This window comes from Mytilus trossulus, chromosome 13 (genome assembly GCF_036588685.1).
Source record: "Mytilus trossulus isolate FHL-02 chromosome 13, PNRI_Mtr1.1.1.hap1, whole genome shotgun sequence".
NCBI lineage: Eukaryota > Metazoa > Mollusca > Bivalvia > Mytilida > Mytilidae > Mytilus > Mytilus trossulus.
In genome coordinates, this window is record NC_086385.1 from 42,784,449 (window position 1) to 42,804,842 (window position 20,394).

The 20,394-nt window shown below is 32.6% G+C and overlaps 1 protein-coding gene and 1 long non-coding RNA gene across 2 annotated transcripts; one reads left to right on the forward strand and one right to left on the reverse strand.

Annotated features, from left to right (window-relative positions):
• Positions 1–12,781: 12,781 nt before the first annotated feature.
• Positions 12,782–14,029, forward strand: LOC134694392 (uncharacterized). The gene has a single exon (XM_063555400.1). It carries the CDS (start codon positions 12,782–12,784, stop codon positions 14,027–14,029), a length of 1,248 nt encoding a protein of 415 aa, XP_063411470.1.
• A 3,181-nt stretch (positions 14,030–17,210) lies between these two features.
• On the reverse strand, positions 17,211–19,301 carry LOC134694845 (uncharacterized). The gene is made up of 3 exons (XR_010102626.1): positions 19,188–19,301; positions 18,272–18,316; positions 17,211–17,362 (listed from the first exon to the last, which is right to left on the reverse strand). It is a non-coding gene; the product is annotated as an uncharacterized LOC134694845 (long non-coding RNA).
• Between the last annotated feature and the right edge of the window lie 1,093 nt (positions 19,302–20,394).

Consider the following 20,394-nt stretch of genomic DNA (forward strand, 5'->3'; position numbering starts at 1 on the left):
AAGTTGAAATGAACTGAATGTTGAGGCTTGATGTGTAGAATAATTCTGCTAAACATATCTTTGTAAAATGTAAAGCTATAGATAAATTACATTAAAAAAGATGTCAAAATTGTCAGGCGTGCAACACTTTTTCTTGACATTTTGAAAACAAAGTTGTTTATTTGAAAGACACAGCAACTTGTAATATGATGACATTTGCCATATATTCATATATTGCTTGCAACTAGTATGTCTGAGGGAGGATTGCAGCTCAGAATAAAGCTTATCCATTGAACCGTTTAGATACAGATGTGTTTTGAAAAAAAATGTGCCATGTCAGGAGTGCAACACAAAAAATAATTTTACTGAGGAATAGAATGATTTTTGCTTAAATGACTCACACCTAAATATAAACAAAAGTCAATCCTGTATAACAAACATGTTCTTTTAGAATTTCAAAGCCGGACATATAAATTGATATATTTAAATATATTTGTCCCAATAAAAAATTCTTGAATAGATATTTTAGAAATTAGGAAGTTGATTCTCATAAATCATGTAAACTGTGCATTTTAATGAGAAATAACAATATTTCAGTTTCAAAAGTTTTATAATACTATTAACGTTAAAACCTTCAGTTTGTAAGTTTTTATTTGTATGACGTCACGTTAAGCCATGATGTCTTGGCGTCAAAATCCATCAGAAAGTTTCGTAGAATTTTATTTTATTTCGAATTTATAAATTTATTCAACCCCTTATTTATCATTGTTTTTGTAATGCACTATTATCTGAAAAACAGTACTGTAGTTGCAGAGCTGACACCGTCAAATTAAATAAAGTCGCAAATTTGTACTTTATTGTCTCCACTAGGTGTAACCAACTAAACTACATTTTCGACCGCCGTCAAATCGGCCTTCGACAGTGGTATTCAAAAACATTTATATTTTTCCATTAATATAATGACGATTATATAATTTGTTTTAAAGTGTATTTTATACATGTACTATATGCATTATGCATTCTTGCATAATATAATAAATGATCTCTGGTATAACACATAACAAAAATAATGTTGTTTTATTCTTTTGACTCCACAATCACTTTACACGAAACCTATGTTTATAATTGACATGTATGAAGTTTCTACATTTTTATTTAGATTGAGATAATTTACTTCATCCCATTTCATGTACTCAATTTCCCTTCACGGAGAAGCTTGCATTTACATGATCTTTAATAAAAACAGCGTATTGTAATGTACAATACGTCAACTTTGGAATTGCGAGACCATATAATTGCAATGACAAAATTGATGGTATAGCTATTCTATCTAGTCCTTCGGTAGCTCGGTGAATGTGAGGAATATTATTAACTCTATTCTTCAACGTAACCGCAGTCATGGTAATCGCCATTACACATCACCTACATGATGATTATGAAATTGAGAAAGCTAATGGGGAATGTGTCATAGCGACAACAACCCGTCCGTAGAGCAGACAACTGCCGAAGGCCACCAATAGGTCGGCAATGTAGCCAGAAACTCCCGTACCCGTAAGTTTCTTTCAGCTGGCCCCTTAACAAAATATGTATACCAGTACAGTGATATTGGACGTCATACTAAACTTCGAATTGTAAACACGAAACTGAAATTAAAAATCATACAAGACTAACAAAGGCCAGAGGCTCCTGTATGTGACAGACGTAAAATTGCGGCAGGGATAAACATGTTTATGAGATCTCAACCCTCCCCTATACTTCTGTAGAAAAGTAAATGCCTCTATAAATGACTTTTTGCCAATTTCAAAAGTCATAAAGTATTCATCACTTTCACACCAAACTTTATTCATTACCCCTTTCAAAAATTCATTCTCTGTTCAATGTATGTTTGGACACCACTGTTGGAAACCACTGTTACAAACCCCATTCAAACCAATACAAACTAACAGCTATCATTTTGGACATTGCAAATCACAGATTTTCAAACCAGGCTGCATTGGAAAAGATGAAAACGAGAAAAGATAAGAGTTTCCTTTGCCAACAAGGTATCGGTGTCGTCAACTTAGGCAATATTCTTCATCATAAAGTAGTTCAGGCAAAAATGCCTCTTTTTTAAGATCAGTTTATTCCTATAATTTCTTATACCTATACTAAATCAATTGCAACTAAAATTTTCATTTACAAACACGGTTTGCAGGATCTCAACATTAACAAATTCAAGTTTAAACCTCCTGATTGCACCTGTGCTAGTTCCCATTTCACATATTATCCGGCTAGAATCGCTAATACCGGAGACCTCAACGTTGTCAATAACACTTCCCTGTAAAATTTGTTACCCAAAGGTTCGAAATATCATGATCCATTATCAAGCAATTGGCAATACAACTTCATAATATGGATTCAGTCGAGGATTATTACCAAATTTAAAATACTGATTTATAAATCTTTTTTACTATCATGATATCCTTTATAGAGGGTTTCTGCTTTCAAGTTTGGTATCAAACCAAGAGTTCCAAATGTTGCAGTTGAAATCATACCTCTTATGGACGCCATCACGAGTTGGTTGACGTTATGGAATAAGCTTTTCACAAATGATATCAAATATGATCCTCACGTCGTAACTACAATCCCCTTCCATTTTCATAAATGTGACGTACCAAATTATACTATTTACTCGGATTGTAATAACTTGCGCAACAAGACGAATGTCACATGCAGAGTGGGATCTGCTTCGCCTACGGAGCAACTAAGATCACCCCCAGTTTTCTATGTTGTGTGTTGTGTACTATTATTTGTCTGTTTGTCTGTTTCATTTTTAGCCATGGTGTTGTCAGTTTATTTTCGATCTGTGAGTTAGACATTCTTCTGGTGTCTTTTGCCCCTCTTTTAAAAAGAATCACTCTTATTCCAACAAAATATTCTCTGAAACTGACATTATGAAGATGCTTGATTTTTTTCATTAACAACATGTGTGTGACGTTTGGAGGATGTGTTCTTCAACAGACTGTATGAATTCCAATAGGAACAAATTGTGTTCTCTTCTTGCCGACTTGTTTCTTTATTATTATGCAGCTGAACTGATGCAGAAACTTCTTAGAAAGATAGCTGCTGAGAAGTTAACAGTATTGTTTAACTTTACGTTCCTCTTTACAGACAATGTTCTCTCACTAAATAATACAAAATTTATTGACTATGTTAAATGAATCAATCCCATCGAACTAAAGATTAAGGATACCACAGATACGTCTGCCTCATATATTGACTTACATCTAGAAAATGACAATGAAAGTCGATTGAAAACAAAATTTACTACAAAGGATTCGATTTCAGCTTTCCAATTGTAAACTTTCTATTTCTATGTAGAAACATTCCAGGAGAGCTTGTGTAGTACAGCTTGATTTTATAATTTTTTGTTAATAAATAGTATTTGTATAAATTTGTTCATGCATTGACTTGTTGACTGACTTAGACAGAGTATACAGTGTGACAGTCCTTTGATTTTCTATTCACTTGGGTATTTACATCCTGGGTTTTCTATTTCTGTATTCCGATTGGTAACTCTGTTAACTCCTTTGATATTGAGGCACTCTTTTCAAATTATACATAGAGATATAGAACACTGACACTTTATTGTGATTTAGATATATTTATTATTCTTATTATTCTGGAAATCATTCTTTATATTCAGGTCAGTTATATATTCTTTACATTTAGTATTTGATGCATGTATTTCTATATTTTTATCTTGGTATAAAAGATATGAAAATGTTAAGAAAATTTGTATAGATTTCCACTTTGATTCCCATGAGTATGAAAGAGTTCATATTTTTACTTTTAAGTTGGTATTTGCAAGACAGAAAGACTATTACAGTTATTGTATTATTTTTCATATTTGGCTATTATAAGATTCCAGCATAAAATTTTGTCTTGCATTGAGTTTAGCTATATTATTTACTATTTTTGACATTAAGACTGATGACGTCGTATTTCTTTATGTTCAGATTCCAGTATGTGAAGTATATTAAAGCGTACAGTAACTTTATAGAGGAGCACTGCTCAGCCCATGTATTATATACACGGTAAGCTGTGTTCTGTGTTTACATGTTTATTTGTTTACGTGTTGTCTATTTTAACTATGTGTTTTAATTAATGTGTGTCTTGTCTGTGTTTGTAATGTGTTATTGTTTAGTTTACGCATATCTCCGAATAGAAAAGTGTATTAGAATCGATTACTTTCGATAATGATCGTTGACACAAGGTGTTATTGATATCTATAGTATTGCATATTGAAGAGTTACTGGAAATAGACTGTGGTATAAATGCTGATGATTTGCAGTAAAACATATCTTATAAACTATGGTATATTTCGAACTTAAGTTAACTACTTGGATAATTTATATATTTCATTTTATTAATATGGAGATAATGATTATAGGTATCGTTCTTTGAACGTATGCATTGTGACTTATTGTGTATTTTATATGTTACAGGGTCTTTATTTGAGATTACTTATAATAAACCAATAGAACCCAACTCAGAGTTTTTACGCCCAACTTGATGAGTCTACACTTGCATACGGGTATACATCTCCCAATTGATACTGTATCCTCGGGCATGTATTTTCTATCATGATTACTTTAATAGACGGTTGCTGCTCACAAAGAAGCTATTAAACAAAAAGTTTGAAATGGCGAAGTTAAACTAAAATTTCGTAAATTGTACGGACACCATCACGAGTAAGTTTGCCGTTATGGTATAACCGTTTCACAAATGATTTCGGATAGGTTTATTACGATGTTACACCAATACCTTTCTTTTTGCACGAATGTGACCTACCATATTAAATATTTATCGGATTTTTATTGACATAAGAAACACGACGGGTGCCACATGTGGCGCAGGATCTGCTTAACCTTCCGGAACACCTGAGATCATCCCCGGTTTTATGTTGTTTCTTGTGTACTATTATTTGTCTGTTTGTCTTTTTTATTTTTAGTCATTTATTTGGTTACGCTTTGATTAAGTTTGAGAGAAAGACGTTGTCAGTCTATTTTCAATCTATGAGTATGATTATCCCTCTGGTATCTTTCACCGGCCCTCCTGTTTTACTTCGAAATATAAATTTAGTAGTTAATGATAACAAAACATTCAAAACAATTTTGATGGCCTAGCTGAAAAAAAAAATGTTTTGCACTGTAGCTGAAAAACAAGTTATGCTGTCACCTGCTTGAAACAAAATTGTGCACTGCTGAATTTGGGAATAGTGAAATAAACAGTTGAGATGTTTCACAGCAGATTATATGTCCAGTCTACAGATTACGCTAAGATTTCTATTTATACCTTATTACTTTTTTGTAATTTTCTGTAACAGTGTTTGATCCAGAAATATTTAAAAGCATTCCAAATTTCCCACATGTATGCTACTACATTTAGACATACTTAAAACTGCAACTATTATAAACATGAAATATAAAAAAGAAGATGTGGTATGATTGCCAATGAGACAACTATCCACAAAAGACTAAAATGACACAGACATTAACAACTATTGGTCACCATACGGCTTTCAACAATGAGCAAAGCTCATACCGCATTGTCAGCTATAAAAGAAAGGTCCTTTTAAAACATGGATAGATATAGTATAATAAGCAGTCTTTGACAGGCCCTGATTGTGTATGACACAGACTTGTATACCGGTAGTATTTTCCTTTGTATCATTCTGTATCATATGTTATACCTCTTTTTTCAATGGAACGTCAATTATTATAGTTGGAAACAGTGGATGTTTATAATTTGGAGCTACTCACTCTTTGTCATTACATATGGCAATGATGGCCACTTCAATTGTAGTATTAAAATTCAAGGACTGTGGTACCTGTAAGACGGAATCAGAGAATATCATTATGTAGAAAGTGGGCTAAAAAACCAACAGAGACAACAGCCAATGCCAGGATATAGACAGAGCTATGCACTTTACAATTTACATCAATTACAAAATTAGAATGAATTTTATGTAAATTTTATGGTTTTGAGAAAAAAAATGTGTTTCTGTTCCACATTATAGGGAAAAAAAATTCCTTTCCGTGTCAAAAGAAAAATTTTTTTTTATCGGTTCTGAAAATTTTTTTTATAAACAAAATAAAAATCCCAAATACTGTGATAATAGGTGTAGCTTGAAGTTCACACGTTTTAGTCTATAATTTTTTAGACCCCTCCCCCGTTTTCAAAATCGTCCTTGTAAATTACAAATAAAAATTTCAATTTTTGTCGAAATAAGTAGCATATATTTGTTTACCCTTTCATTTGGATGAGAGACTACACATCCATGTTATATTTTCCTGCAATGTACAATTCATAATTTACGCATTAAAACATGTACCTTTACTTTACCGACGTTACTTTTCAATCAGAGCAACATCATGTTAACGGGGACCGCAAAATAAACTGCTACATAAACAATGAATAAAATATATCCGTTCGCTTCCAATAAAGCAGGATATAGGATATCTATGCAAATACTACTTGTATTTATTAGATTTATAGTAAAACGGTCGACTACAGCAGGATACAAGTCCTCTTTAAGCTACCGAAATAAAACACCTTTTCTATAGCCGACAAAGCACAGTTAGGCTTAAATTTATTAAATTATTGACATTTGGTTCAAACATTCTAATTCAAATATTTGTAATTTGTCTTCCGGCATGACCATTTTTGATTTGTATAAATGACTGTTAACGTCATAATCCAACTACGTTTATAACGTCTATATTTTCGCGGACCATCGGACTTTATCGTATGGATGCATCGCACTTTAGCGTATACCATCGAACGTTTACATGACCATCGTACTTTAGCGTCCCCATCGCACTTTCAATTCCTACATATATAAGCTAATTTACAGATCTTACATTGTTGGGTTGATGTTTAGACGAGTTGTATATACATTATGTACACAGCCATGAATCACCATCATTGATGGCGATCCGATGGATACATCTGTTGTAGGGTTGTTACTGACTCAGACGTACTTATGAATATAATTATTTTCTGTGACTGTATCTTACATTAATTTGTAGGATCCTTTACTATAGATAATTTAGCTGATCTGTAACAATAACATCTTCATGCCTAATATATCATGTACTGTAGTACGCCGCTAGATTAAAACTGACGTGGAAAGGTAACACATGGCCAGCGAAAGCTTTTTTTTAGAGCCCAGGTGGTCGTGTGGTCTAGCGGGACGGCTGCAGTGCAGGCGATTTGGTGTCACGATATCACAGTAGCATGGGCTCGAATCCCGGCGAGGGAAGAACCAAAAATTTGCGAAAGCAAATTTACAGATCTAACATTGTTGGGTTGATGTTTAGACGAGTTGTATATATATATATATATATACGTACTGGCCGAAGAACTTCTTCATATATTGTAACAATATGAGTGCTTTGTGTCTATTTAATTTATATCAGTTGTAGTTTGGGTCTTAGAAGCATTTTTTACCCACCACAACCTTTATATTCCTGTCCAAAGTCATTAGTTCAGTTTGAAAGTTTTTGCCAAAACAAAAATAACAACAGTAACAACATAAGAAAATGACACGGTAGCTTTCACAAATGAAAAACAACCTTTTCAATGTTTTATTAATTGAAATATATAATATTCAGAACTGGCATTTCACTTTATAACAATAAAAATTGCTAGGAACTTTAAAAAGCTCTATCAAAACAATTACCCCTTTCGTTCTTCATTTACTCTCGGATCATAAATCATTACATACGAATCTTTTTAAAAGGTAATTGCGCTATTGTTTTTTCAAAACTTATTTAAGAATTGAATGCTTTTTTTTGTAAATTTATTGGGGTGTAAGAGCGTTAACCGAAGTACATTTTGTATGATGCGCGTAAGCGCTTCATTCTAAAAATGTACGCACGGTCAACGCTTTTACAACCCTATAAAATTACAAAAAGAAGCAATCAATACTTATAATTACATTTTTTTAGCTAGGATCATGAAAACACGATTTTTATCCAGTTTTATTTAATTCACCTGAGTGTGCAATTTATTATGTGACCTCGTGTCATCATGCATGCTAAATTGTATTGTCTTATGCAATTGTTAACGGAATAACATGTGATGTGCAGTTAGTCAATCAGAATAACGTATTATAATGAAACTTACATCTAATGTAATTATTTAGAAATATACTCCATCATGAAAATGCATTGATATATTTAATTCCAATATTTAAGCCAAATCAAGAAGTTATCAATTATGTTGAGACTTGAGACCACGTGATTAAAGAAGAAGCAGTACACCTAGCTGGACGTGAGTGTACATTCTTGGATATTCGATGAGTTTGAAGCTATTATCAGTCATAGGCATAACTTAAACAAGTAACTTTAAAAATCACCTATATAAGTGAGGTTGAAAACGAGGCTATTTTAAAAATTACTTATATAAGTAACTTTTCTAAATATTATTTTTATAGGTGACCAATTAGGGACAACATCAAAAGTTCAATGTAGGATAAAAAAAAACTTATTTCAGATAGTTTTTTTAATGACCCCCCTATCCCCCTCTTAACTTAACTTGGGAAAAATTGATTGACCCAAATGGATATATGTAAAATCGATGTAGGATAAACAAAACTTGCAGCAAGTTTAACCCCCCACCCCCAAACTATTTGAATTTAGTTTTTTATCCTTCATTGATCTTTTGATGTCGTCTCTTATACAAGTTTAACTATGTTTAACACATTTTTACAGTCATCTGGTTATTTTTCGCATGAAATATTAAATCTAGTCCTTCTGAAACACTAATTGCTTTTCTGACGCACCTATCTTTGATGTCGACGCTTCTTGGTCAAAGATTGGTTTCTTGGGACTATCAAAATATCGTTTTCCTTCAAAATCTTGAAGGTAGACATATATAAATAGATAGAAACTTATGAATTAATTAAGACTTGAAGTTTTTTATAATTTGTAACACAAAACAATTTAAAATGTTCCTTAAATAAGTTTAATTACTAATTATTTAAAAGATGCACAAAATAACTTATTCAAGTAACATTTTTGTGATTATTTTTAAAGTAACCCTTTTAAATGTCTATTCTTCTCTCAAATCTTATAAATGATATAAAATGATCTTACCATACATGAAAACTACATTTAGTCCCTGCTTCTATTAAAATTTATAATAACTCAAAAGAGTTATCTAATTATTTTAAAAACCAAAATTACCTATATAAGTGACTAAAAAAATGTTACTTGTTTAAGTGATGCCCCTGACTGATTATAGTCCCTTAAATGACACAACAACTATAACATTTGTTATTGATATCTATAAGGTAACTAAATTTTAATGGACGGTGACCTATAGTTGTAAATTTCTGTGTCATTTGATATTTTATGGAGAATAGTCTCATTGGCAATCTTACCACATCTTTTTTTTTTTATAATTCCTTAAATTGGTAATTATTGATATAAACCAAATAAGATGGGTTTGATTTATAATGACATAACTATCAACAAGAGTACACATGGCGTAGATTTATAAGAATAAACCAATGATATTGTGGAATATACATCAGTTTCGTATCAACCGAACAAACACCACAATGATTATAATCTAAAATATATTTTATCGTAGACTATATGTCTAGCTTATAACGTGATTAGTTTTGTCACGTGTTTCCGTTTCATGTTATCTTGTATGTCATATTTGACATAATAATTATAATACAACGAACTGCTTGTTTGATTCCGTTTGAGAACAGTCGACGTTGTCTCTATTTTTGGACATGGTCGTATTACAAAAGAATCTGTTGATTTTTAATGACACTATCAGCAGTTTATTCAAACCATTTTGCTGCATGCCGTCTTCAAGTTCAATATTTATAACCATATGTTAAAAGAGAGGCCAAAGATACCAGATTGACATTCAAAATGAAAAAAAAAACCCAATGACATCAGCATTTTCATACTCATTATTGGAAACTACATTATGTTTAATTCTTTTTTTTCCAAAGTAAATATCTTTTATTACATATCTGCTGTTTTAACAATAAACTCGGATTACAGCGTTAGCCCGTGTATCCCTGTTATTAGTTACTGAATTTTTGTCTCATATTAATATTGGGATTTTGAGTGTTAAAACGATTTTTTTGGATTTATTTATGAACTGGATTTTTATTCTATATTACCAGGATTGCTAACATTCAAATTTGTGAGTTAAAACATTTATCTATAATTCGTATAAAACAGAATATATGAAACAATTTGCACAACACAACAGTGAAAACATCTCACTAAGGGTATATAGTGTGTACTCTATGGTCAACGATCGTCCGTAATTATTAAGTTGGACTTTGGACTCTATTAATTGCCTACAGCGGAATACGGTATACTTGTATATGATTTCTACAGTTAATAGCAGACGAAGCAACGTTTAAATACAGACAAGGACTTGTGGAACTATCCGAATACGCACTACTATTCTCAGTTATTATGAACGACTCTTACACGATAACTGAGCTCCAAGCGGTTGGTTCGTTGTATTTACAATATGGTCAAGATGATAGTCAAATAGCAACAAACAATGAAATGGATCTGACACAAAATAAAACGAGGGATGATTTAAATGAGTTCGAAGGACCCGACGATTTAGTGTTTAACTATATGGATGCAATACTCAATAACTTCGATGAAAATTTCAGAGGCTGCCCAAAAGAAACCTTCATTTCAAAACTTATCCAAACAACTAGCAGTGATACACCTTTACTTGAAGAAATACGAATGCGCTTCTTTTCGGAAGTTAGAGATCGGGAAAATTGTCCATACAAGACAGCAACTTTGAAAAAGCGATACGGAGCACGTTCAAAAAATGGGGACACATTATTACAAAAATTAGCCAAAGATTGCTTTATTTTGTATGTTGCATTGAATGACAATTGTAACGACGAATTGCTAGAAACTATTAATATTCCAAAATCGCAAGGACCAAGGCAATCACAAAACTGTAGATCATCTGATAACGGACAAGATGTAGGAACAGACAGTTCCAACGACTTATTCCTCAAAGAAGGCTTAGCACGGTTGGATCGCGATATAATGACAATGAAAGGTGAAAACGCACAAGATATTGATAACATTGATAAAAGGATACACGATATGATTAAAGAAAACGAAACGTTAAAAGATGTCGTGAAGAAACAAGCAGATAAAATATATCGACTCCAAAATTCGATTGACAAATCTGACTCTGCTTTAGTTGAATTCATGGCCGAAATAAGATGCAAAATCAAAACTCTCACAGATGAAAACCATCAGACTAAGCAAACTAGTCCAAACTTGATTGAGGTCAAAAAGGATATCTCAGAAATTGACACAGTAATAAGTTCTCTTACAACAGAAACAGGAAATAACTCAACAAAGATACAGTCAGTAAAAGAAGATATTAATGCGTTGAAAATGTTCGAAAAGTCTGTAGATTCTAGAATAACAAGGCTGGAAGACTCGAAATTTAGCGGAGTAGATGCTTTACGTGCTAACTTAAAATTAGTGAGAAAAGATATCTATGATTTGAATGACGAAATAGACACAGTAAAATCAGACATCACAGTGAACAACAGAAGTATCTTAGATTTACACAAAAGTGGTGACATGAAGAAGACAAAAACAAAAACAAAGAACTATCCAAAGTCACCGAAAATAAGTACTGGCAGCGACATTGATCTCATTTCGTTCGTGAGTCCAAAACGTCTGTCAAAATCTCAAATGGAAGAGCTAACAGATAAAGAACAAAGAAAGTCAACAACTGAACATCAGTATAGAGGGGAAAAAGATATAATTACTGATAATTCTACAAATATAGACATAGTTATTGATGATAGTAGTATGTTAGAATTCAGCTCATTTGAAATGTCCAAGACTAGAGAAAATCATGGGGAAAAACAAACACAGAATCAATCTGCACCTGAACACATTGAAGTTGTTATATCGAGTGATCAAAACATGGTTTCGTTAAACAATTTTAGAGGAGTATCTGATAAACGAGTCGAACGTTTGTATGTCGGCGGAATTAGGAAAGACTGCACCGAAAGTGACATGCGAGCCTTCCTACTTGAAAATAATGTCAAGTTCACCTATATTCGATTTTTCACCAAAGGATTATATAGTAACTCTGCTCAACTAAATGTTCGACACTCAGAAAAAGAAAGAGTGTATGATTCTAACTTTTGGCCAGACGGCATTTTTTTTCAAACGTTTGTTATCCCGTCGTCAGCTACAAGAAAGAACCGGTTATAAGAATGAAAAATATGGCAATTAACAAATTAACATATCTAGTAATTATATATATCTTATGTGACACTTTAATGAACATGTCCAGCAAACTAACATTTATGTCATGGAATTGTAGAGGGATTATGTCAAGTGTTCCATATTTAGTGGAGTGCTTGAAAAACCACAATGTTGATATATGTGCTTTATAGGAACATTGGTTGCGTAGACACTGTGTAAATGTACTCGAAAGTATTGATTCGACTTTTTCATCAGTAAATCCAAAATGTGTTGATGATGACTACCCTGAAGCGTTTAAAATTCGCATGGAAGGTGGTGTGACTTTTATTGTTAAATCTTCAATTGTCAAATATGTTGAAAGTATTGATATAGAGGACACGCGTATAACAGGAATAGAAATTCACACCATTCACTCAGATAATATATATTGTTTCTGCGTATACTTACCTGCATCGTCAAAGTCATTCGAACATTTTAGAATTTACGTTGAGCGACTGTACGACATATACATGATATACTCTCAGCTAGGTACGGTCATCATTCTTGGAGATATAAACGCCAAAGTAAATGGACCGAGATCATTTAATTCCGTTAAAGATAAACGATCAGTAACATTTGCGAAATTTTTGGACGAATTGCGTCTTGTTTCTTTACATTTACAATCCTTTGGGGAAGGAAGTACATTTACATTTCAGTCGTATGAAAGCGGCCCATCTACTGCTTTAGACCATATTTTGATATCAAAGGATAATATCAGTCTAATTGATTCTGCAAGAGTGTTAGACGACCATTCGTTTAATGTTTCGGATCATCATCCAATTATAGCCAAGCTAAAATTAGACAATACAGTAATTGCAGACACGGCAACAATAATAAAACAACCTAAGGTATCATGGAATAAGGCTCGAGAAAAGAACAATTTGGAAGACTTCTCTTTTGCAACTTCACAGCATCTTTGGGGCGTGGAGATACCGAGTTTAGGATGTTCTAATTGTGATATAGAGTGTTATTATTCGAACATCGTCGATGCAATACAACAAGCTGAAACAGAAACTTTACCACACAAAACTTTCGTAAAATACCTTAAACCATACTGGACTCATCACGTAAAAGCGCTGCATGAAAATATGGCTTCAAAACGCCAACAATGGATTTCTTGTAATAGACCAAGAGGTGAACACGTCATATTTCAAGAATACAAATCAGCCAAACGAAATTTCCGACGGGAATTACGAAATGCATATCAAAAGCATATGCAAGAAACATATGATTCACTCGAAAAGGATTTCGATATAGATCAAAAACGTCTCTGGTCATTTCTGAACAAAAATAAAAAGTCTAAAAGCTGCTTATCAAAACTAATTGTAAATGGAAGACAAAGTTCGACTCAGGATGATATCTTAGATGGATGGGCAGATCACTTCGAGTCAATCTTCAAACAAAATACTGAATCAGAACCGGTTAGTGACAAGGAACGGGCTATAACCAAGACTGTTGATGATGCTCACAAAGATTTCAGAGGAACATTTTATGACAATACTAAGCTACATATTACAGTTAACGAAGTGGAAAAGGTATTGAAGTGCCTAAAAAATAATAAAGCGTCTGGATTGGATAACATCGAATATGAACATCTGAAATACGGTGGAAACAGTTTGAGAAATCACATGACAAAACTTTTCAACTTAGTTTGTTACAACTTTTATTCTCCAAAATCTTGGAAATCAAGTTTGATTGTTCCTTTATTTAAAGGATGAAACAAATGTAAAAGTGATCCAAACTCATATCGAGGAATAAGTTTAGCACCGTGTATTGGAAAAGTGTTTGATAAAATCATTGATTTAAAACTTGAATTGAAGAAAGACAACAAATGTTTTCCAAATCCACAGCAAACGGCATATCAGCAGTGTCTATCGTGTTTACATACATCATTCAATATCCATGAATCCGTTTATCACCATATTGAAAGACTTGGAAAAGTTATAGTTGTTTTACTTGATTCAACAAAGGCATTTGACACGGTTTGGCACAACGGATTGTTGTACAAACTGCTTGAATATGGAGTAACTGGAAAACTATGGTTGCTTATAGCTAATATGTACTCGGACGCTAACAGTGCAGTTCTTTACAACGGACAAATCTCACGTTTCTTCCCAGTTTATCGTGGTGTTCGCCAAGGGAGCAGCTTATCATCTAAATTGTATTTGTTATACATTAATGACTTGTTAGAAGAGCTTTCCGACTGTAGACGTGGCATACTCGTAACGGACATTCATATTTCATCACCCGTTCAAGCAGATGATATCGCTTTGATCAGTACTAACTGTTGTAACATGCAAACGATGGTAACAATATGCGAAAATTATAGCATTGATTGGAAATTTAAGTTTAATCCACTAAAAAGCATTCAACTTAATTTTTCCAAATCAAAACAACATACGGATATTCTACTGTACAACAGCAGCATACAATTGGAAATTTCCGCTAGACACGTAGGAGTCCTATTGAACAGTAACCTTAATTCCATGGACAGAACACTTCAAGCCTGCAGAACATTAAGATCTTCAGCATTAGGGTTAATCAAATCAGGTTTACATCCTTCTGTTATCAGTATTGACACTTGTAACCGTATAGTTCGTCAGGTGTGTTTCACGAAAGCTTTTTTCGGGTGTGAATTGTGGACCGAAATTACCAACACCGAGATTTTACTATTAGAACGTGCACAGCGATATGTGTGTAAATCTATACAGGGACTACCAAGGCAAACTATATCTGATATGGTAAATGCGTTGATTGGATGGAAATCCGCCGAGTCATACATAGATGAACGGAAATTATTATTTCTTGGAAAGTTAGTACTAATGAAAGACTCTATGCTTTCAAAGCAGATATTTCTCACCCGAGCTATGGAATTTAAATATAACTGTGTGAAACACCAACTTGGATTTATTCCCGATATACATAGAATTTTGATCAATTATGGATTGTCAGACTTTGATACTTACCTGAGTACAGGTCATTTCCCAACTTACATTCAATGGAAGAAGAAAGTTAAAGTTGCCGTCCAAGAAATCGAGGAATCGTTGTGGCGTTTCAGGACACAAATAGACAAAGATTTTAAATTCTTCAGTCGTATACATACACTTTCCAAAGGTCTTCATCCTGCTTGGACTTTTAGCCGAAAACATCCATTACTTATAGAACAGTGCCGTTTTATTGTCAACCTATGTACCTTAACCCGTCCATATAAAGAACCGTTTTTACTGTGTGACAAGTGCGGAAGGTTTTTCGGTGATATAACTATTCACATCGTACTTTCTTGTAAAAATTTCTGGTGTGATTTAATAGATATAGGTCCAATCGAATTCAGTGCCTATCTACATAGCTTAACTGACGAAGACTTTTTAGCATGCATCTTATCATGTCATACAGACTTCGATCTAAACGAAGATGAACGGACTATGTTTCATATTTATTGTTTTTTCAACAATAACAACGGAAAGCAGAACATAATCATGTAAAAAGAAGGTATGGTATGATTTCCAAAGAGACAGCTATCCACAAAAGAACAAAATGACACAGACATTTTAAAACAGCTGTAGGTCATCGTACGGCATTTCTCAATGAGCAAATCCCATACCGCATAGTCAGCTTTAAAAGGCCCCGATGAGATAATGTAAAACAATTCAAACGAGAAAACTAACAGCCTTATTTAAGTAAAAAAAAATCGCTTATTTAACGAACAGAAGTAAGTGGTCGTGGAAATGGTGAAAACTATGCGTACTCATTATTCTAATTTAATTTTAGACGTTATATGTTTATTTTATTAGCTCATGTCAGCTCATAGGCATAAGGATGTCATGTGACCGCGACGTCATCAATGTTTCTACCATGATTGACTCCTTAAAAAGGATTTTTTTGCAGAAACTGGCTGTTAAAAATAACAATTGTACCATTTTTTATAAAATTTATTTTTATTTTCTTTTGAAAAAAATCGTCGACAGAAATATACAAATTGATGGATAGTAAGACAGCTTTCTTTGATGAATTATGCAAAAAGTTTTAAACATTGTATTGTTGTCATAGCTAACTGCCTAATAATAGATAAATCCTGATGTTAATACAGTATTCTTATATTACAAAACCGAATATTTACATTAAATAACATGCATACAATATCCTCACATTATTATTCAAAAGAAGGAAACACAATTGTAATATTTAACAAATTATTCTTGTACACAATTGTCCCATGCGTCATTAAGATATCATAGTATCAACTTAAACTGTTTTCTTAAGAGAAAAAAATATGCTTCCTAAATTGTAGGCACACAAAGACATTTATCCTTCGAAATGTATCTTAAAAAAGAAACCGATATTCTGTACTTATATTCTGTACTTATATTCAAATATTCAGATACTTTTTAATCCAGTTCATAACAAATAACGTTTGAATCTCGTTCTTTCGAGCAAAAACGTTACTGTCAACAATCACAATTTTTTTTTTTTTATCGTTAATGGAATTACTTTGTCCGAAAGTATGCCCCCAAAATCGTTTTTGAAAAACTGTAGATATGTGGAACAATAAGAAATAATAATCAGAACGTTGTATTATTCTTTCTGACTTTTAACATTAAGTGTTAACAATCAGTAATTTTCTAATCAGAAATAGCTTATAGCAAAAAAAATTGCAAATTCAAAAAAAATCGTGAACAAAATTGTTAAAATATATCAGCAAGCAACTAAATGAAAAAAATAAGAAAAATACAACTATTTCACAACTAACATAATAATTCAACATCCAAACATGTACAAAAATAACGGACAGTACTGAAAAATAAATGACAAAATGTAATATCAATATCATATATCTAAGTTTTTGTTTAAAAATCTACAAAAAACTTAACAATTCTTATATTAAAATGAGGTCCTGTCAAACCCTGATCCGTGAAGTTATTAAAAAAACCCAGACAACAATTTAAATTTTAAAATGACTTCTGATTAACACTTGATCCATCAAGCTGTGATATAAAGTGCTCCGAGTAAGCAAAGTCCAAATACCATGATGTTCATTCCCACACTTGTTGCACCTGTAGTTAAAGAATTCTCAATAAAAAGCGTTCATATTATAAATGGGTATGCAGTATTGTATAATTGTGTATAGTGTATGTATTGGGGTGTAATATGGAAAAGGGTATGTTGCGTGGTGTAGTTGTAAATACGTTATGTAGTATGGCAGTATGTTACAATGATGTATCGTGTATGCTGTATGATATAAAAGTGTTTAGTATATGCGGTATGGTGTAAAATGGTGTACAATGTATGGAGAAACGGGTATTGGAATAATGTGTATGGCGTATGGTGCAATGGTGTATCGTGAACGTTGGAATTTTATACTATGCATAGACTGTTGATATACAGAACAGTAATTAGTTCCATTGACAATCTTTACAATTTTATAGTGAGCTTTGTAAATTTGTTTACTGTGGAACAAAGGATAAAGATTAATTTATGTGTGACCAATAATGAAACAACTCTAATCCTAGAGCAAGTATATCAATATGTTAAACAAGAATGCATTACTAGTATAGTATGTTCTTTTTTTTAATTGTAACCGGTGATCTGATTTTGTAATAGTTATCAAAGGTACCAGGATTATAATTTAGTACGTCAGACGCGCGTTTCGTCTTCATACGACTCATCAGTGACGCTCATATCGAAATAATTAAATAAGCCAAAGAAGTACAAAGTTGAAGAGCATTGAGAATCCAAAATTCCAAAACTTTGTACCGAATACGGCTAAGGTAATCTATGCCTGGAATAGGAAAAACGACCTCATACTTTTGCCTCTTAGAAAAACTTTTCAAATTGATAATTATGGCACATCTCTTTATTGTAATTTTGAATTCTGTAATGTTTTTTTTTAAATTTTACAACTTATTGTAATATCCTTAATTATATTGTCAAAAAAAATTAAAGAAAACATATGTTATACTTACTTGAACATTCATTGAAAAAGTCCAATATCATATTCGATCCGCATTCTGAAATTAGAAACTTCCATGTAGCCATGTTGTAATAATATAACGTTTAAAACATAACGTTATCGACACGAAATATTGTCGTGAATACAATTGACTATGCAATATAGGTTATATCTTATTATATATGTTTACCTATACATGCTACGGTGACTTTCATGAAAGTTATTTGAACTTTGGGGATTATTTGTTTGGAAGGCTATCATATCACATTTACTAGTTTTAAAGTTACATAATTTTATGTATAAGTCTCATCATCGCTGCACGTGATTCCGCCATGATCATCAGAATTTACTATGTTATGTATACAAAATAATAATTGTACTTGGAGCTTTTTTGATGAGGCAAGCCATCTTCTTGTGATTTTTACAGCTTGCTTTATATTGTTTGGTGTGACTCTGCTGACTCATGTTTAATTACACCACATTTCATATGTACCTGCCTCAATCCAGGAACCTCTGCCACAAGGTTGGCGTTTGTTTGGTGTCTCTCATATTTCGTTTTAGTGTGTTGTGTCACTTTTCAGGCTACTTGTTAAATCGTTTGAATCGTTTGCATTTTGTAATGGCAGGTCATTTTATCAGGATGACAGCTAGCTTTGTAATAGTCATGATAGTGGTTGTATCCTTTGTTTTATGATATAAATTGACCTTATCTGTAATGGTTTCGTAATTCCATGTCATTTAAACTTGGACAAACATGTGTTTCATCTGCTATCGTATCACATTTTCGTTTTAATGTATCATTGTTTTTATAAAGCGCTTGATAAATTTATGATATTTGCAATGAACATTTCATACAATATACTATCTCTAGTGAACCCATCGTTTCCTTTTAAATCAATCTTACGACATGCGGTTTTGAGAATTTATACCTATGTCATTTTCTTTCTGTTCATCCTCCATTATTGTAGGGCCTGCTGTACTATGGTCTGTTCCGCCATCATTGTCGACACGTGTTTGGATTGTAGAGCCATCATTGTCGACACGTGTTTGGATTGTAGAGCCATCATCGAAACCACCAGCGTCATCATCACCATCACTGGCAGTAGGTCCGACCTCATCATCTTCGACATCATCGTTAGGAGTGTCTGTGTTACATATAAGAAAGTGTATAACGTATATCTTCATAAAAGACGTGAAAATTAATTACTACAAACCAACGGTGTACAAACGAAACTATCATACAAACGATAAGTGCCTACTCTCAGTCTGTATTATATAAAAAAGAAGATGTGGTATGATTGCAAATGAGGCAAATATCCACAAAAGACAAAAATGACACAAACATTAACAATTATAGGTCACCGTACGAACTTCAACAATGAACAAAGCCCATACCGCATATAGTCAGCTAAGAAAGGCCCCGATAAGACAATGTAAAACAATTCAAGCGAGAAAACTAACGGCCTTATATATATAAAAAAATGAAGGGTTTTTTTGGTACTTGGTCAAGTAAGAGCAATTCAAAGAATTAAGATCAAACTTAAAAACATTGCAAAATAGGAGCAAAATAATATTTTTACGTTTATTATACACTGCAAAAAAAAAACTCATCATAGATATCAGGATTTAAATTTTATATTAACGTAAGTTTTATCTACAAAAGACTCATCACTGACGCTCCAATAATGAATTGTTTAAAAGGCCAAATAAAGTTCGAAGATGAAGAGCATTGAACACCAACAATTCTCAAAAGTTTTGCCAAATATAGCTAAGGTAATCTATTCCTGAAGTATTATTATAAACATATCAATGACAAATCAAGTCAACAAATAGATTAAAGTACAGCTAATATAAATAACACCGATTATACGTTCTGCTTATACATTTTTGTGAGATTTCCAAAAACTTCCTATTATACACATAGGTAACATTTTGGACAGCTTGTTATACCTTAATTATAAGACCAGCTGGATGTTTGACATATTCCTCAACTATGACTTCTCAACGGCACTGAGTCTGAGAATTGTGATTTGAATGAGAATCTGAGAGTTTTACTTTTGACGATAATGTGTCCGTACAAGTCAAAGTCAATAGGATGCCTAATTAAGTGAAATACATGTAGCATTTAATTCAATC